The following is a 19,729-nucleotide window of genomic DNA, read 5'->3' as shown; positions in this document are numbered from 1 at the left end:
CGCAAATGGCTACCATATTGAAAAATATACTATTTTTGTATGATAATTATGGGTTTTGTATTTTATTTTAATAGAAGTTGATGTTGCTTTTGCAATTATCCATCAATTTTTTAAAAATAAACACTATCTACAGATTTGCATCGAAGCGTTTCTTATGATAGTGATTTTAATCACTGTCAGATTAAATCTATACTGGACCCTACTATGCAATGTCTCTACTATGCCGCGACCCCACTGTGCTACCGTTTTATTTTGTAGTATTTAATGAAATTACATCGCTTTGTTTTTTTATAACAATTGTAATTTTTGGGACACTTTTCTGTATGGATATTAAAAGGAATTTTTAAATACTTTGACACTCATAGTTCAACTTGATACAATATGTGAACTTTTGATGTATCATTAAGTATTATAGGTCCACTAAGATCAATTTGGTCTACTGACATACAAAAAACATAGCAGAAAAAAGCAATACCTACTCAGCTATGCATCAAAGCTAAAATGAATATTAATTTATAAATTAATTAAATAGGAATGGGAGGGAAGATATATAAAAGAAAAGGAAATTTTAGTTAAACAAATGGCCATAATAAAACAAAACATCCAGTCTATCACAAAATCTACAAACCCACTTAGTAAACTCATTAATAACATGCAAGAAAACATTGATCAAATGAATCGAGAGTTAAACCAGTGGAAAAGTTTTAATCAGCGTACTAATGAAAAATTGGATTTAGAAAAACGGTATAATTTTTAAATTAAATTATAATTTATATGTTAGTTCAACTAACCATACATTATGGTTTTATAGAATTTCTGAAGATAAAATCAATCCACTTAAAATTCAGTTAGAAAAGCTTAAAAATGATATTGAAGAAAAAATAGAAATGATAAATTATGCTAAAGCAAACATTTTCAAAAACAAATATCACATAAACTATTTAATAACTGAGCGTTTCACTAAATGAATTAATTATTAAAATTTAAACTGGGAGTATTTTTTTTTTATTTTTAATTTCAATACTTATTTATTTATTGATCATCAGCTAAATTAATGTGCATAAGAATGAATAAAAACTAGTTGTTTTACATAATTAATAATAGTAAGTATAATGATGTTTTTTTAATTCATTTGCCAAAAAAATAATAATCAGGTTAACAAGTTGTAAAAACTTAAATACTAGTTGTAATAATACTTGAATGATTTGAATGATCAAGTATCTTAAATCGTTAATGAAAAAATTTTTTTTACCTTATTCTAATGAAATATGCAACTCAACATTTTATTTTTTATTGTTAATTTTAATTAACTTTTTTATATAACTTATCTGTAATTTATATCAATTTATAATTAACAGTTTTCGAAAATAGTTTTTAAATATAACATGGAAATTAATACTATATACTCTGTAGTCATTAGCCATGTGCATTAACAAATAATATTTTAATGATACATATTTAAAATTATTAATACAAGTTATTTTTATTAAAGGTATTAACATCATAATATTAAACAAAAATCAATTATATAGCTTTAATACAAAAATAATAAAACAGGAATCAATCTAATCACATAAGAATAGTTATATGCAAACATTACTTTATAGTACATTTGTATTAAAATCCTAAGTATGAAATTAGTTCAGAAAATATAACTGTTATTCTTAAATTGTCAACTAAAATTTAATTGCTTACTCAACAAAAACGAAAAATACTAGATTAATAAAACTAACATATGTAAAATTAACTAAATAAAATTATTTTATATCACAGAGAAAACATTTCTTCTTCTTTTTGTTCTAATCGTTGTCTGGAATTCATCAGTTTTTTATTTTGTGTTATGATAACTGGTAAATCATCAACTGCAGAAGAAATACCCTGAATTCTACGCATTGACAATCTCTCACGAGTAAAAATTACTTGTTCTTCTGGACAATATCTATATAGATACACAAGGAAAAATTAAAAAAAGGTGTTTACAACACAAAAGTAAAATGAATTGACTTTTTTTATTTTAACAATACCATACATTATAAATGACAATTTTAATTAATATTAGAAAAGGTTTCAGAGTATACACATCAAAGGGCTCAAAGAAAATTTGTTGGTATATCTTTATCAATTACCTTTGAGAATTGTCATTTTTGTTTACAGCCTTAGTAAAAAAAAAAATATATATATTAAAAAGTAGTGATGTTTAAACCATTCATTTTCAAACCAAATCAACTTTGAGATACTTGGTACAGTTTAAAAATAGAACATAAAATTAAAAAAAAATTGAACCAAACTGTTTCTTTGTAAATAGATTTGACAATCTGACTGGTATAATCAAATATCGTACCAGATTTTTTGAATAATGATATAGTTTTACCTAAAAATTATTAAAATTTATGTCTGTTTCAATTCAGGTTCAACTGAAAAATTAAGTTTTGGTTTGGTTTTATTTCAAATTAAAAGTTAAGAATTCGGTTTGATTCTAAATACAAGATTTATAACATCACTATTAAAAAATAGTCTAATTGATTTTCTTTTAATTTTCTTTTAATGACAATTAAAAAAACTGTTTAAACTTAAAAACTTTAGGACTAACATTTTGAATGATAAAAAGAGAGGTATAGTACCTTCACTTACTAACCCAATTACAATCTAACTTTTTAATAGTTGATACAAATAAAAAAAATTTTTATTTTAATTCTTTAGCCTACATTTATTTAATAAGTGTGTAACAAAAAATTAGCCACTTTTATCTAATTGTATCTCGATTTATTTAATTGATTGAATCAATTTTTTTAACAACAATAAAAATCAGAATGCTATTTAATTCATTTTATAAACTTACACACTTCTATCTTGACTTTCAATAACTTGTGCTCTTGCACTGGCAATTTTACTGTCAATTTTGTTAAGGAAATTATTGCAATCATCTAAATTATATTCATTGCATGATGGTGACTTCAATTCATCATTATTTTTTATAATTTCATTATTATTTTTTGTAGCATTAACATCTCCTGTTGGTATATACAAGTGTTCCCTCAAGAATAAGCTATCATTTGTAAATAGACGATTCGCTTTTCTTATTTGTTCGGTCTAAAATTAAAAATATTAATTAAATATTCAAACTTTTCATAATAGAAAAACCACTTTAAAAACGCTTCTATTATTGAGCAACACATTTATTTATAATTAATTACAGCATAGAATGATGGACAGATTTAGAATAAAGTCAACAAAAAATTAAAAACACAATTCAATGCATTTATAAAGACATAGAAATTAATTTATTCACACTCCTACAAAGTTGATAAAACTGAATTTGGTATAAAATCTTAAGTGATAAACTACAAAACCCAAATCATCATGGCTCAAAAGCAAAGTTAAAGCCAATAAACTTAGTTTTCTTATTTGAAACATACATATTTAAAAATAATAAGTATACTTATTACAAATAAAATGGAATTCTTATAATATATCATGAAAAATTTTTTTAAGGCAGAATAAATGTACTATTGTACTAGTAGTAAAAGTAGATTATTATATTAAATTGTAAATTTAATTCAGTTAGATACACTTATTATTACTATTATTTTTTTTTATGCTAATAACAAAATGATTTTAAAAATTATTATAAATAATTATAAAAAATATTATCAATCTTTAACTTTCAATAAGTGTCATTTTGACTAAATGAATTGCAATGTTGCAAAATATAACCATAAGCTACTTAAATTCATATTCAAATAAATGTAAATAATTTAATTAACTTGTTGATTAAATAGACAGGTTGTAACATCAAGAAATTTATAAAAAATTTACATAAATAATATTAAAAACTTACAGTTACACTATACTTTAACGCCAAGCCTTGCAATGTGTCAGTTTCAGAGACAATATGTTTAACATATTGTGCGTTTGGTAAAAAACTGGAGTTACTATTAATGCTTCCATATTTCCTCAGTGGTTTTGTATTGTCACGAATACTAATTCTTTCATCCATTTGTTATATATTTAATTGTTGCATTATGTAACTTCACAAATACATTTAACAAAAATCGAGAGAAAAATATTTACCGTTACAACATATGGTTGGAATTTTTAGTTTTCGAAAATGTATTAAAACTAAAAATAAAATTACTTTATATTACTTTTACCTAAATTTTTTTTCTAAATTTTATACAAATTATTTTAAGTAGAACAATGGTATGTTAATCGCAAGTTAAAGATTAGTCACTTTCTTATCTTCAAAATTTAAATTAACATAATACGCAGCGATACTATTGTATCAAATTTATTGAAAATTAACATAATTGTTATTACAAAATAGTTGGAAGAACCAACTTACAGAATATTACTATAATTACCACCCAACCACCATACTTTATCTTATCAACTTTCTCATCATTGATAATGCAATAATCATAGAAAATTCATGGTAACCAAAGACTACATAAAAAGTATTCAAATAAAAATAATGTAAATAGCTGTATAACGGCCTACACCGCCGAAATTTCTACCAATCAAAGAGCTTGAATATTTACTATTGTTTTCGACGGAATGGACTATTTGATTTCATAAATCAGATCACTCAGTTTACCTTGTGGTCTGTGTGTTTATCAAATGAATAAAGTATAGCACTAATAATTAATTATTCATTTTGTTTAAATAACCTACAGTTACGAATTTTGGTAAGATATTTATAAAATCAAAGGAAATTAATTAATTCTTTTCCCCTTAGAACTTCTAATTAACTGAAGTATTTCTGAGTTTCTACACTAATAATATATTACGGAGTAACTCCAACTAAAATTTTTATATAGTTTATCCTAATATGTGTGCGTTTCAAATCTAAAAATAAGAAAATAATGTTGATGTTTTTTTTATTGTTTTCTTTTAGTTCAATGTTTTTCTAAATTTATTAATCATGAAGTATTTGTTATGTTCATCCCTCACTCCCTAAAAAAGTGTCAACTATATATATAATAACTTCTGAAATTCTAGTCCAAAAAATGTTTTCAAACTAATTTATTTAATGATATCATTATCTAATAAATAAATTAATTATGTGTTTTTGTCATAATATGCTAAAAATCCTCCTATATTATAGATGAAATTTTATGTCAATGATATAACAATAGAAAAGTTAATACATTTTTGTTTCATAATGCTCTTATTACGAGGATTCGTAACTTAACAAAATAACTCAATTTTTCATAAATCCATGAAATTTTTTAATTTTTACTTATATTCTTGCCTACTTGAAAGTCCTTACTTACTAAAAGAATATTATTAGTAACTATTTTTTTTCTTAAATAGATGTATTCATCATTTTAATCTTAATTTAGAATTATCAAAATATGATTAAAAAAAAAAAATTAGAGTTATCTTGTTTTTGCATAGAGTTCTTCAATTAATTGTTTTAGTTAGTCTATCATTACACTCTAACATTAAAAGAATTTACTAATTTTCAGTGATATAATTACTGATGCTTTCTGAATATTTTTCAAAACCAAATAACAAATCCAATGTTGATGAAATTGTGTACAATTATTTGCAACTTGAAAATGATCTCCAATCTAATTTAGAAGAATTGAACTTTGGACCAGATATCTCTTACATTTACAAACCTCTAACTTATGCTTCTGACTTGCATAAAAAATTTGTTACCAAGTTCCTTTTCAGCCATAGAAATGTATTATTTTTGGGCATGAACCCTGGTCCTTGGGGAATGTGTCAAACTGGAGTAATAACTTAATTTAAAAATAAATAATTTGCTATTTATTAAGCTTTTATTTCTTTATAGATTCCGTTTGGTGAAATTAATGCTGTTAAAAATTATTTACAAATTGATGGTGAAGTTAATATTCCCCAAAATATTCATCCTTCAAGACCTATTTTGGGTTTAAATTGTACAAATAAAGAAATAAGTGGTCAAAGATTTTGGGAACTTATTAATGAAGAAAGTGACGGTGATCCATTTAGATTCTTCAAACATTGCTTTATACATAACTACTTTCCTTTTGCATTAATGAACAAAAATGCCAAAAATATTACCCCTGCTGAATTAAAGGTAAATTTAATATATACTGTTTACTTTTATATAATCCTAACACAAATTTACAAGTTTCCCATAGACCACTACAAGCCAATTATCTAAACTAATGTTAGGCAATAACAACAGTAAATTAATAAATTTCCTTACGAATAGTTATTAAAATATCTATTTCAACTAGTGATGGGCATTTTCGAATATTTTAAACTATCGAATAGTATTCGATAGTTTTCGATAATAGTATGCATTTCAAATGCTTGCCAGAGAAAGTTGTTTGAAGTAACATTTATATGTTGTATAAAAAGTTAAAAGTATTTGATTTTGCTATTTTTATAATAAATATCATCCTTCCCAATGTGAAATGTAATATATTTAATCTTCATTATTACCTCTTTATCAATATACTCTTACTAGGTTCATATTTAAATAAATTATATTAATGTGTGTTAAGTAATGTTTTATTTTAATTATATTTTACGTCTGAACCAATCAATAATTTGTATCGTCAGATGTGTTTTAAATGCAAATAATACTATATAGATGTATAAAATAGAAAAAAAATTTACAAATATTACTTAAATTCAATAATCTAAAGATACAACATCGAAAAAAAATTAGGATAAAATACAAATAATTTCATTAGTCAATGAGATTCGATCCAGAGTTTGTATGCGCCTTAGAACAATATGTTCTCAGTTCGACAATTACACGCTGTGCTCTTCAAGAGGAAAATAACTATTTAAGCATAAAAATTTTCAAGACTTAGTGGGGGCATGAGCAAAAAATTCAAAATATATCTGATTTTGTATTCAATATACATTAGATCCATATAAATTTAATGAAAATCGTCGTCCTCCTTTTGTGAGTCTTAATCAATTGTATTTCACAAGTCAAAAATGCTTAATTGTAAATGTTAAACAGAATAGTGAATTGACTTTTCTAAATTTTATTTGATAATAATTGGTAAACAGGTTATTATGAGAATTTCTTATAACTACATTTTGATCTAATGTAGAATTTCTACAACACTTACATACTGATAAAATAAATAAAAATGGTTTTTATTTTGTTTCAAAATTAATTATTTTATTAATAATTTCTTTAATAAGTGTTTTAGCTATAAATTTGTTATTTTCGTTCAGTTTTGACAATCTATTAAGGACCTTAATTTTTAATTTGATTAACTTCCTATAAAGATAGGTTTCTCAATCTTTTATACTCTGAGGCAAGAGATAAGTACAACCATAAATAATGACATACTTTTAAAATAAATAATTTACCAGCATTTTTAATAAGACTATATATAATTTTTTTTTTTAGAGTGATAAAAGAAAACATCTAGAAAATATTTGTGATGAATCATTAAGAAGTATAATTGAATTGTTAAATGTCAGTATAATTGTTGCAATTGGAAAATATGTTGAAAAAAGATCTTTAGAAGTGGTTAAACAATTTAATTTGTGTAATGTAAAGGTAAAAAGTCCAACTAAGTATTGTTACAATAAAAATAATATTAATATAAATTTGAAATTTATTTTAGGTTATAAATATCCGTCATCCAAGCCCTCGTGCTCTTGGCACTGCTGAAAATTGGAAAATTGAAACTATAAACCAGTTAAAATCCAATAATATCATTCAACTTTTCAAGTAAAATGACTTGGGAAAAATACATGAAAATTTCTCTCGACTTAGCAAAAGAAGCATTACAAGCTGGTGAAGTACCTGTTGGTTGTATTTTCATTGATAAAGATGATAAAATTGTTGCTACAGGGTGTAACACGGTTAATGAAACAAAAAATGCTACTCGTCATGCTGAGGTTAACTGTGTTGATAAACTAGTGAATGATGGTTTATCAAACAAATTCTCAGAATTAACAGTTGTTGTGACTGTAGAACCTTGTATCATGTGTGCAGCTATGCTAGTTAAAATTGGTTGTTCTACAATTATATACGGTTGTGCAAATGATCGTTTTGGAGGCTGTGGTACTGTTTTTGAGTGTCCCGGATTATTAAATTGTAAAATTCAAAAAGGTATTCTTGCAGAACAAGCAATGGATTTATTAAAGTTATTTTATAAAGGGCAAAATCCAAATGCACCAGATAGTAAAGTAAAAAAAAAAATTAAAAAATGTTAATAATTTAAGTTACATATATTTTGTTATTTTATATATTAAGTTTTAAAGTATATTCCAAGATGATTAATTTCTACACTAAAAGAATTCATTGAAATATTGTTTTTTGATTTAAAAATTAATGATTTTGTCATATTTATCATAATAAAACCATTTTCATTAAAGTATCCTTCTGTATTAATAACATTTAACCACACAAATAGACCTAATCCTGTAGATTGTAATTCTACCATTACTTCATAGTTGTTTCTTTGTTCAATTTTGGAAATCTGAAATAATTATAATCTTATTACTTTATTATCTTGTTTGGAAAATATCCTATCTAATTAAAATTACAAAATCAGAACCCATTAAAAAATGAAATAACTTTTTTTTTAACATTGAAACACTGAAACCAATTATTTGAGAAACAATGCATGTTTATTCATATAGTTTTATAAAATCAGTAAAAAAAAATTTAACTACGATTGATAAATCACTTTTAAATAGTGTAAATCAAAATGAAAATTTCAAACTGAAATATTTTGAAATTTCATCTTAAAAATTATTTATAATTTATCCACATTAATTAATTTGCACTTAACAATTTATTTTTCCAAATATTATGACTGTCGTTTCTCAAATAAATAGTTCATTTATGAAACAATTGTAAAGTTTACAGACAACTTGGCTATCTTAACCCTATGATCTAAAACTAATACTTATAATTAATATAATACATAACAATAATAATTATTGATTATTTAATTTTTACATTTTAACCAATTTAACATAATATTTTAAATTACTGTCTTTTATGACATGAAAAAAAAAATTAATGTTTTTTTTATCACAATTATTGAGTCCTTGCTATCAGCAACAAGATATAATGATCTTGATCTGAAAATGACTTATTCTAACTTAAATTATTTATATAGTATCACTAACTGATATAATTGGTGTTTGGTATCCAGATATATTAATGAATGAATTAGGAAACAAATAATTTGAAGGAGATAATTCAGTGCCATTTGTAAAGTATAACATGGTGTGTAAAAAACAATTTTTACTTATTTCATCACTATTTGACCCACATTTTAATGTTTTGTTAATAATCCATTCTACAAAATTTTCATTTACAATGTAACTTGCACTGTTTTTTTCCTATAAATAAAACTTATGAAAGGTCAAAAAATTCAATAATTATTTTAGGTTATACAAACCAAATTAATGTTTTTGGATAAATATGTATTAAGGGGCTTAATACTACTCCATTGATAAATTTCTATTTTTATTTGAACTTTCAAATTGGTCAAAAGATCAGACACAATGTGAATTGTTAGATTTTTCATGCTTAACTCTGGAACTACTATTACTGGAGCAAAAAATTCCATGGCACTATAATGTAACATTTTCCAACATCCATCATAATCTATAGTTATAATTTTTATTATGACTTCTTTTTAAAAATATAAACAAAATAATATACCTATGGAAGACCACGTGGGTGCTTGCCACACATCGTTTAATTGCCAATATAATGCTCCCATTGTTAAACCCTTGCCATCTTTCAATAAAGTATTACGGTTTTTTCTATACCATTCTGTCTGTGTTTTTATTGCTTTGGCTTGAACTACCTATCAAGTTAAGGTAATATTACACTTGATCTAATCAAATACTATAGATTCTCCTATGTCAATTTTTTTGTTATTTTGAATAGTGTTTAAGTCCCCTAGAATTTTGATACACCTTTTTTTATATTTTAATAAAACTCAATACTACGAAATTTTTGATACATAGAACTTTTTCTACTACTCTGAGATTCGACATAACAAGAATCTAATGTATAATAAAGTAATGAATTTTAAATTATAAAGAAGCAAGTAGCTTACTTGACTCAAAAATATATAATCTGATATAGAGGGTCTTTTAGGAACTGGTACATTCATTTTTATTTGTAATAACATTAATATATATCCTACTGGTAAATGTTGTCTATGAATGAGAGCAGGTGACAGTAATTTACTTAAATCTTTTTCATTTAATGCTTTTTTCAATGTTTGATACGATGGTAATGATTGATATCCATATTCAGATGCAAACCTAGTCCACGGGTAAAATGTAGACTTCCAACTATTAACTACATAATTGTAATAATGCACTAAAAATTAAAATATAAAAAGTTAAACTGATTATTTGAATAGGAACATTAGAAACATTAGAAATTCATATTTGGTAGGACATAAATAAATAGCTCAAGGTAGCTATTTATTTATGTCCTAAATTTTGTTTATTCAATTTTAGTTGATAATAATCAATAAAACAAACGTTTTAAGATCAACATTGCACTGTCAATAGAGGGGTGCATGCACTCCTATGCCCATCTCTAAAAACACTACTGTATTTGAGCAAGGATTAATAATCATTAGTTATACCAATAAGAAAATTAATTACCATTGTTTTTTTCAAATAATTATTCTAATTGTAATGACAATTGATTAAAAAATAATCATAGGTTGGAAAAACTATCTCTGTAATTGATCTCTACATTTGTTTATAATAAGTAGCATTTGTTTTTATCTTTTTTTAGCTTCAATGTGAAACTGAGAAGGTATTAATTTTACAATGATGAACTTTTTTTGTGTATATGTCTATTACTAATATGTTATCTAATCGTAAACATTAACCTCAAATTTAAAAAAATTCCCTTGTTCCTCATAAATGGGGGAACCCCCCAAAAATTGCAATTTTAAAAATCAGTAATTTTAATTTTTTCTTTTTTTTTTTAACTACCATAACTTATTTAAAAATGAACAAATCAACATAATTAACTTTTGAAAATGCTCACACTTTTATATACATCTTAAATTAAAGCTTAAGTAATATACTTTTATTTGAAAAAAAAATTTCGAACTTTATTTTGTCTTCATAGTGAAAACGGACTTCAAAGTTAATAAAAAAATACGATTTTTGTAATTTTTAACACTTAATGGGATTGCATTCTTTTCTTTTTAAGTTAGAAAAAATTTTCAACTCAATTGATTTTTATCTCATTTAAATTCAATCACTTCAATGAATATCATGAATATTAAGTAGTGTATTAAGATATAATTAAGGAAATATGAGTTTATATTGCTTTTGCACAAATTTCTAAGAGTTAAACAGTATCTACAGATGTTCATCGAAGCGTTTCTTATGTAGTGATTTTAATCACTGTCAGTAATTATCTATACTTGTCCCAACTATCCTATATCCATACTGTGCCGCTACCCCACTATGCTACCCTTTTTTTTTTTAATTTTTAGTAAAAAAAATTTCTTTTAGCGTACTACGATATTTAAATATTTGAGCCACCTCCGTTAAAAATAATTCTAAATGTACATCTAAATTGATTGAATATATAGTTAAGATAATAATTTTACCATCTCCGTATAGAGCGCTGTAGGGATTCTTAGCAATGTAATTTTCTTTTTCGGAATCCAACCCATTGGAAGGACTTGATAATACGTAATTCCTTGTCTTATCCTCGTTTATAACTACCTCTCTAATTGTTTCAGCATATAATTTTACGTAATCTCTAGCAAATGTGGAATAGTTTTTTTCTGTCCCGTACCAATTTCCTCTAAGGGCTGCTTCATTTTCATTATTGCCAGCCCATAAAACTATACTTGGATGATATTGTAGCCTTCTGATTTGTTGTTTTACTTCCACTTTCACCAAATTTAAAAAACTTTTATGAGCTGGATACATGCCACAAGCAAACATAATATCTTGCCAAATCATTATTCCATATTTGTCACAAATCTGTAATAAAAATACAAAAGGCAATTTTTTTTTTTATAAAACATTTGATTTTTTTCAAAAGTAATAATAACTCACGAATTATTATTATAACTTTAAATTTTTTAAAATATTTCTTTTTATTATTTTTATAATAGTTATTACAACAAATAATATACAAATTTATTGCTTGAGTATCTAAAAAATGCAGTTTTTCTCCAACACAATTTTTTTAATCTTTTTGTTTTTTTTAAACCGATTCTGAATATGCAAAAATAAAATTATGGTTAAAAATAGTTAAAATGTTATAGCACTGAAGTTTACATATAATGCTGTTTGAAGCCGCGCGCACTCCATTAATATTCTTTCTTATTTTTCGTTAGTGGCGTGTTAGAAGGTTTCGCAACTTAATTTCTGTTAAAGCTAAGTTTGAATTTTTATTCATTTTGAATTTTCCTAAATAAGTTTTAAGTGAGCAAAAAAATAGAGTAATAACCCTTCATCATTGATATTATTTTTTGGTTGGGTTAATGGTTATTGTCAAAGATTCATAAAGGGAAAAAGCTAATTGTGAGTACCTATAAATATAATTATACATACTATAGAGGCTTCCAAAACTATAATCTTATAAGATTGCAGTTTTGAAAGGCTTTACCTTGAAGTTCAATTTTACATTGTTTTTTAAACAAATATTACTAGTCAGAACACATTTTGATATCACCTGTGTGTGCTGGCTCCGGTGACCGACTCAAGTCTCTTTGGGATTCTCGTGGGGTGGAAGTTTACGCCTCACAACCCCAAAGGAAAGAAACTCGAGGCTAATTCCTACCTAATTAAATCATTGAACTGAAAGGTGCAGTGACCCAACAAGTCCCCCAATATCGTCATTCATATGGATATTATGTTTTTATTAGAATTCCGTTATAAAAAAATGAAAATTTTGTGATCACCTACGCCTATTGGCTTCAGTGAGGAGCTTACCTCAGAGTTAAGAAACTAACTTAATTCCAATTTTAAAATGTTATAACTTTTCAATTATTATTAAGAAATATTATATTTTTTTGGTCTTAATCTGTGTAAAAAAAACATGAAAAATCGTGTGAGAACTTAACTGCATTTATGCCGAATTCACAAACGCATAAAACGATTTTTTTATAGATAAAATATATTATATAACGTATTATAACGTTGTACACAGATAAAAATAAACAGAAACCATAAACATACGAGTAATATTTTACAACAACATTAAGCATATTAATCGTTTTATAACGTTATAAAAATAAATAATACTTATATCTTATTAATTAAAATGACGTAGTAGGAATTAAATTATAATGAAGTGTTAGATTAATTTCAGAGTCTAAAATAATGAAAATCACCACCTTTCTACTACTTATCTATAATAATTTACGTCAATTGAAAGAGGGTCTAATAAATAAATATGCCACTACTCAATAAAACAAAAAAATTAAATATCCTTAACATTTCAACACTCCAAACAATAATTTATTTAAATTTAGCGTCCTGTAAAAGACACGATACTAAAAAATTATACTTTATAGTGAAATAATCAATTCTAGTACCTTATAAAATTCGTCAGACTCATATACACCACCACCCCAAACCCGAATCATATTCATATGAGTATTTCTAGCTGAACTCAAAAGATTTTCAATAGTTTCCATATTATTCATTTGCTCTGGAAAAACACTTGACGGAATATAATTAGTGCCTTTAGCGAAAATTGGCACATCATTAATCTTAAAATAAAACGAAAGTCCTAAAAATGTTGAAAATAAATAAGTTATTAAGTTGCAAGCACATTTAGACAGGCAAAAAGTTTAAAAGCAAAATTTTAGCAGGGGTGATCAGAACACAGGGGCAAGGGAGCAATTGCCCCTCAGGCTGTTGTCTGTAGAACAGAAAAGAGATCCACAATAGTTAGGCGTAATCAGATTTGTAAACTTGACTTTAATTTCTTTTTTGCGCATCATTTATTTTTATAGAGCAATTCAAATTTTTTATAAGCGAACTGATCCGCTAAAATTTTTTTGCCCGCTGGACCATTGACAACTCAGTCCACTCTTGATTTTATGTATATTGATTGTTACTAGAATGAAGTACATGATAAGACCAACATAGTTTTAGAAAATCGAACCGAAAAATAATATATAAGCCTCTTTAATTAAATTGTCTGAACTATGCTTTATTATGGTAAATATAATGAAAATATTTTTTTAAATATATTTTTTTCCAAAATCACGGTAAAAAAGAAATGTTTGATTAATTTATTAATTGAAACTTAAAAACCAGGTTTCATATTTTTATTATATAAGAGCTTTTTTAAAATAAAAATCTTAAAGAAATAAATGAATGCGTACCAATAAATATTAAATACTGACAGCGTTACACATCATTTTAGAGACAAGGGCATAGCCAAGGCCGTATTTTATGTTCAATTCACAAATAAAACAACTAGATACACAAACGCCTACTCTTTTCAGATAATTTTAATATTGATTTTAATAAGATTCTAATTTTGCTATTTATTACTAGACAAAGTCTTATATTAAATAGTGAAAATTTAGATAAATCACTTATCCATAGAGTCAACTAGGGAACGCTGAAAGGACTTAGTCCCTCTAGTTAACGAATTAGTCCCCTTAATTTGAAAAACTGCGCAGGGTATCCGATCATGTTCTGACAAATCCTATAACTTCAGCTCAATTGAATATTTTTTGTTACTTTCTATAATAAAACATTTATTAGAACTTAGGAACTCTAATAATTAACATTATAAAAAATATATACTTTTCATTTTATTAAAAATAAAAAATGTTTAAAAACTTATAGATAGCAAAAACGTATAGAATTTTACAAAATAGATTACAATAAAAAGTTGGTAGCAAAATTTTTTGTGATTTAATTTTTAGAGAATTTTCCTGTGTTTATTTTATGTTGTCAAATGTTGTTCTATGCTCATCAAAGGTAGATAAAAGCACAAATTATCAATAGGGCGGCAAACTTTTTTTAAATATTTGGTTTGATTATATTATGCTCATTTGACACAGTGTTGGAGGAGGAAACCTAACTTTCGCAGGCTTCGACATAAGCTCAATTAAAAGATACGATGATCTTAGATCGGTTGTCGAATTACTTTACATGAAACACAAGTTTTTGGTGGACAAATAAAAAGATAATACGCTCCCCGGATATTATTTTCTGGACGCGCCACTGAAAGGTACTATCAAATTATTCTATGCATTCTACTTATGAAAATGTAATTTTTTTTTTACCAAAATATTAAATGACAGTGCTCTTGGTCGAAATACTACAAGCTATTAATCTATAAAAATTACACTCTTAATCCTGACGTTCATAATATAATTTAATAAAAATAAAATGTTGTATCTTATAATTAAAAACACATTTATTTCGCAAAATTACATAATATACAACAATTATAAAAATTAACCAAGAAAAGAGGGGTTGTTTTTGAAGTGCCTAAGTGCTTGTCAAAAAGCGGATAGAGCGTTCAACGGTCGCCGCAATCTAGTTGAAAAACTTTACACCAAATCTAAAAAGCAGAGGTACTCTAATCAAGCTGGATTCATTATTACATGGACTCGCTATGTAATAAAGCAGCTGATGAGAGCGACGAGATGTCCGTATAATAAGCGTATTGATAATAATATGGTACCGTGTCAATATATGGGGGCTAAAATGAAATAAATGAGATTATAAGCCCTCATTTAAATTAAAGCTTTTTTTAAAGATGATTTCTAATGATTATTTATCAAAGAGTATTGGAATATACTCCTTGATGCCACATCCACCACCATAGGCGTTGTAGTTTGAAAAACAATTGGAGTGAGGCTAAATTTATTTATGCCCTCCATAAAATTATTTATATACTAATGATTTTCCTGAATTTTTAGCAGGGTTAATTTTAATATTGGAGAACCCCAAAACTACTACTAGACTATTTAGTGTATAATAATAAATTGTAGTATAAAATAAAATAAAATTATCCTAAGAAATTAAAATAATGAAAAAATGTATGAATAATGTATATTTTTCATCTATACTTTATTATATATTTGTTCATTATTTACTTTTCATATATATTTATATATTTTGGCCAACCCCGGGTAGTTTGAATAATTGCGAAGAAAAGTAGTATTATAAGGTATTTAAGTATTTAGAAATACTATAAAAAATAGATTTTCTTGTTGTAATTTTTATGGTATATAGTTAAAATGTATTCTTCTTAAAAAACTATCTTTTATATGGAAAGTGTACCGAAAACCATTTGAAAAAGAGACGTGGTACAGAATTAGAACCCGCGACCAAAGGCGTCGAAAGTTACAAACCTTAACACATGACCACGGCGCACTCGTGAAACGGATCTCAATACACTTCCATATATATTGATAACATGGTGTGCAGCTAAAGGAAACACAGTACTGTGTAAGATTAGTATTAAAACTTAGTCACTTATAAATTATAATTCAACTTAGATTTATTTTTAATCTAACTTAACAACACTAGTTAGAAAAAATGACTAACTTGAGTGGCCTAAATTCTAAATGAAAGAAGACTGATTATTGATTTATTATGGAGTAAAATTAAAAAAAATAATACAATTTTTTTTTTTCTGAATTAACTAATTGACGCGTTAAAATCTAATCAATTGATAGCGTAAGATTTTAACTGGTCAAAAACCCAACCCTAATTTACATATACCAAATTTCAAGTCTAAAACATAAACGGATGTCCCAACTCTGACTTACCCGTAAGAAAATTCAAAAAAATTTTTGAGTAATAGAGTACATTTGTCGATATTATTCATATTCTTAGGGTTGACCCAAAACTAAAAATATGGGAAGTTTTTAAAAAATTATATTCACTCAAATACTTTTATTAAAAATTACCAACTGAAATGAAAGAAAATTTGTCAATAGGAAGGAGGGTCGCCCTCCTAACTACCCATTGAATACGCTACTAATTACAACTGCTTTAGATATTATAGATTTTAAAGTATATTATACTGTACAGATATTAAATACATTTTATACCTTTTTCGACATTATTTTTGTCAACAAGTTCTTGAATGAGTTCAGCTGTTCTAAATCCTATTTTAATAGTTTTTGTTTGGGTACTTATTCTACTAATAAATTCTACTTTCAAATTATAAAGCTTCTGTTCTCCGTAACCATTTGGCCACCACAATTTAATTTTTGTCTGAAAAAATCAATTAATAATTCAATTTTGATAATTTTAATCTATTTAAATAATAATTAAAATTACTCGAAATATATTAAGCTATTTAACTTATTATTAAACTTATATGTGTCTACGAATAAACCAAAAAATTAAGTTTGAAAAATATTAAACTTAATTTTATAATGTGTATAAATATTCATATCTTCTAAAAAATATCTTAACAAAAGCGAGTACACATCTAAAGATAAGAAATACGATAATTTTCCTGAAGGCTCGTATTTATAAGGTCTCAGTTTATAAAATTAATTTGATAAAAGCAAAAAAAAGTTGTCAGAAATATTCGAACAAATTTTCGGTATCAGAGGTTGGTAATAATATAATTATAATGAAACACACACACACATAAATATATATATATATAGATACACAATATAACTACGTAAATTAACGTAGAGCAACATTTATGATTGTCCATGATAAATGCTCATATTCAGTTTATTACCTTGGGCACGTATAATTCAACAACAATATGAATTTCGTCATTAGTGCAAATTTCGTTGCAACAATCCCGTTCATTTATAAACTTCGTATTGTTATCTACATTTAGTGACAACCTGATTGAACCTTTAACAACTTCTTGGTAACATTTCATATAAGTATCTGATTTTAATAACCAATGAGATGAATTAACAGTTGCTACATCTATTTTGATGTCTTCTAATATAGTTTCACGTAGCATTATTAACTTAACACTTTTCCTAAATAAAATTAACTAACAATTAATTTTCCTAAATTTACACGTTGCAACAGTGAAATCATCTATAATAACAAATATAAATATTTAATAGGTTATAAAACCAAATCTAGACATNACAAATATAAATATTTAATAGGTTATAAAACCTATTTTTTACACAAAAAATATTTATAATCCGAAATTTATTTTTTGAACAATAATAGTTGAATAGTGAAGTAGGAGTGGAGTTACAACTCTCTTGAAATAATTTTATCGTTTTATTCAGTAATTTTTAAATTTATGATGTTGCTACCCCCTTCCGCCCAAAAATATATTTTATATCCGTAAAAATATTTCTTTCCCTTGATATTTTTATTAACTTTGAGTCCTAGTTGTTGGCACGTGCCTTTTGTACTCATTTCTTCATAAATTTAATACATATAAAATAACCTTTTTTTGATTTACTCCAATGCTAAAATAACAACCTATATTTAACTTCATAGTTAAATTTAAAATGTAACTAAAAAATAATAATTTTATACAATTTCAAAAAATAAAAAACGGTAGCACAGTGGGGTCGAGGCACAGTGTAGACAAGGCATAGATGGGACAAGTATAGATGATATTTGACAGTGATTAAAATCACTATCATAAGAAACGCTTCGATGCAAATCTGTAGATAGTGTTTCATTTAGAGAAATTGGTGGATTATTCCAAAAGCAACATCAACTCTTATTTCTTTGATTATATCCTAATTAGTAGTTCTTTGATTTTAAAATATAATATATGAATAAATACTAATTATAATTATTAAATTTAGTATGAAAATAAAAAAGTAAAAAAAATTTAATAAGTTTAATTTCTTATGTCTTATGACCTTAATTCTATGTCAATTAAATTATATAATATTCATGAAAGTCAATATATGCTCCTAATAAGATATTTTAAAATAAAATAATATACAAAACCTAGAATTTTAATAGAAAAATAGCATATTTTTGAATACGGTATCCATTTGCGCATAGAAGATAGGTCGTCGGGACAAATTTTTTAGTTAGTTTTTGTAAAAAAGTTGCTATTTTAAATCCCCCTTGTGAGCAGAATAAGTGTTAGATTTTCAAAAAAAAATGATATCAAACGAAAGGAAATTACCTAAGGTTTCAATATAAGAAAATATTATTTTGATTTGTTAAGATTTAAAAAAGTTATGGCAGTTTTAAAAACAAAAAACATCCTTATAGAAGGTGATTTTTATCGCAAATATTACATTTTTTTTTAAATTTTGACAGCAATTTGCACATAGTAGATAGGTCGTCAAAACAAATTTTTTTTTTCATTTTGTAATACATAAAATATGCTTTAATTTGATATATGTTTAAAGGACGCAGTATTTCCGGAACATTTTCAAAAATTAAGTTGAAAAAGTTAGTTTTTGTAAAAAAGTTGCTATTTTAAATCCCCCTTGTGAGCAGAATAAGTGTTAGATTTTCAAAAAAAAATGATATCAAACGAAAGGAAATTACCTAAGGTTTCAATATAAGAAAATATTATTTTGATTTGTTAAGATTTAAAAAAGTTATGGCAGTTTTAAAAANCAGTGTAGACAAGGCATAGATGGGACAAGTATAGATGATATTTGACAGTGATTAAAATCACTATCATAATAAACGCTTCGATGCAAATCTGTAGATAGTGTTGTTTCATTTAGAGAAATTGGTGGATTATTCCAAAAGCCNACAGTGATTAAAATCACTATCATAAGAAACGCTTCGATGCAAATCTGTAGATAGTGTTGTTTCATTTAGAGAAATTGGTGGATTATTC

At 25.3% G+C, this 19,729-nt stretch overlaps 4 protein-coding genes across 11 annotated transcripts in view; 2 read left to right on the top strand and 2 right to left on the bottom strand.

The window, feature by feature from the left end:
* Positions 1-1,306, top strand: part of LOC126895429 (TRAF3-interacting protein 1) — a 16,698-nt gene extending 15,392 nt beyond the window's left edge. For all 6 annotated transcript variants that reach the window (XM_050667275.1, XM_050667271.1, XM_050667274.1 and 3 more), the window contains 2 exons: positions 533-744; positions 812-1,306. In XM_050667275.1, coding sequence (XP_050523232.1) covers positions 533-744; positions 812-968 — 369 coding nt within the window. In that variant the 3' untranslated portion in view covers positions 969-1,306. The remainder of the gene's footprint in view (positions 1-532; positions 745-811) is intronic.
* Positions 1,307-1,628: 322 nt separating this feature from the next.
* On the bottom strand, positions 1,629-4,331 carry LOC126895435 (lysM and putative peptidoglycan-binding domain-containing protein 1). Its single transcript, XM_050667286.1, has 3 exons — positions 3,839-4,331; positions 2,840-3,090; positions 1,629-1,939 (listed from the first exon to the last, which is right to left on the bottom strand). Exons 1-3 carry the CDS (start codon positions 3,995-3,997, stop codon positions 1,768-1,770), a joined length of 582 nt encoding a protein of 193 aa, XP_050523243.1. The 5' UTR covers positions 3,998-4,331; the 3' UTR covers positions 1,629-1,767.
* A 254-nt stretch (positions 4,332-4,585) lies between these two features.
* On the top strand, positions 4,586-8,348 carry LOC126895434 (uncharacterized). 2 transcript variants are annotated; one of them, XM_050667283.1, is made up of 5 exons: positions 4,586-4,685; positions 5,469-5,740; positions 5,801-6,067; positions 7,370-7,522; positions 7,590-7,845. In XM_050667283.1, the coding sequence occupies exons 2-5, from the start codon at positions 5,483-5,485 to the stop codon at positions 7,698-7,700; spliced, it is 789 nt and encodes a 262-aa protein (XP_050523240.1). In that variant the 5' UTR covers positions 4,586-4,685; positions 5,469-5,482; the 3' UTR covers positions 7,701-7,845. The 2 variants fall into 2 exon arrangements, with proteins under 2 accessions (XP_050523240.1, XP_050523242.1); XM_050667285.1 differs by lacking the exons at positions 4,586-4,685; positions 5,469-5,740; positions 5,801-6,067 and having other exon boundaries at positions 7,373-7,522; positions 7,590-8,348.
* Positions 8,181-19,729, bottom strand: part of LOC126895428 (beta-mannosidase) — a 21,948-nt gene continuing 10,399 nt past the window's right edge. The window contains exons 5-13 of one of the 2 annotated variants that reach the window (XM_050667269.1): positions 17,672-17,927; positions 17,022-17,187; positions 13,527-13,723; positions 11,583-11,964; positions 10,053-10,321; positions 9,650-9,797; positions 9,384-9,592; positions 9,109-9,324; positions 8,181-8,450 (exon numbers count right to left, since the gene is read on the bottom strand). In XM_050667269.1, coding sequence (XP_050523226.1) covers positions 8,220-8,450; positions 9,109-9,324; positions 9,384-9,592; positions 9,650-9,797; positions 10,053-10,321; positions 11,583-11,964; positions 13,527-13,723; positions 17,022-17,187; positions 17,672-17,927 — 2,074 coding nt within the window. In that variant the 3' untranslated portion in view covers positions 8,181-8,219. The remainder of the gene's footprint in view (positions 8,451-9,108; positions 9,325-9,383; positions 9,593-9,649; positions 9,798-10,052; positions 10,322-11,582; positions 11,965-13,526; positions 13,724-17,021; positions 17,188-17,671; positions 17,928-19,729) is intronic. The other variant, XM_050667270.1, reaches the window with a different exon arrangement.

This window comes from Daktulosphaira vitifoliae, unplaced genomic scaffold (genome assembly GCF_025091365.1).
Source record: "Daktulosphaira vitifoliae isolate Bord-2020 unplaced genomic scaffold, ASM2509136v1 Scaffold_1, whole genome shotgun sequence".
Lineage (NCBI taxonomy): Eukaryota > Metazoa > Arthropoda > Insecta > Hemiptera > Phylloxeridae > Daktulosphaira > Daktulosphaira vitifoliae.
The sequence above is the reverse complement of the archived record's forward strand: the minus strand, read 5'-3'. Positions and strand labels throughout refer to the sequence as shown.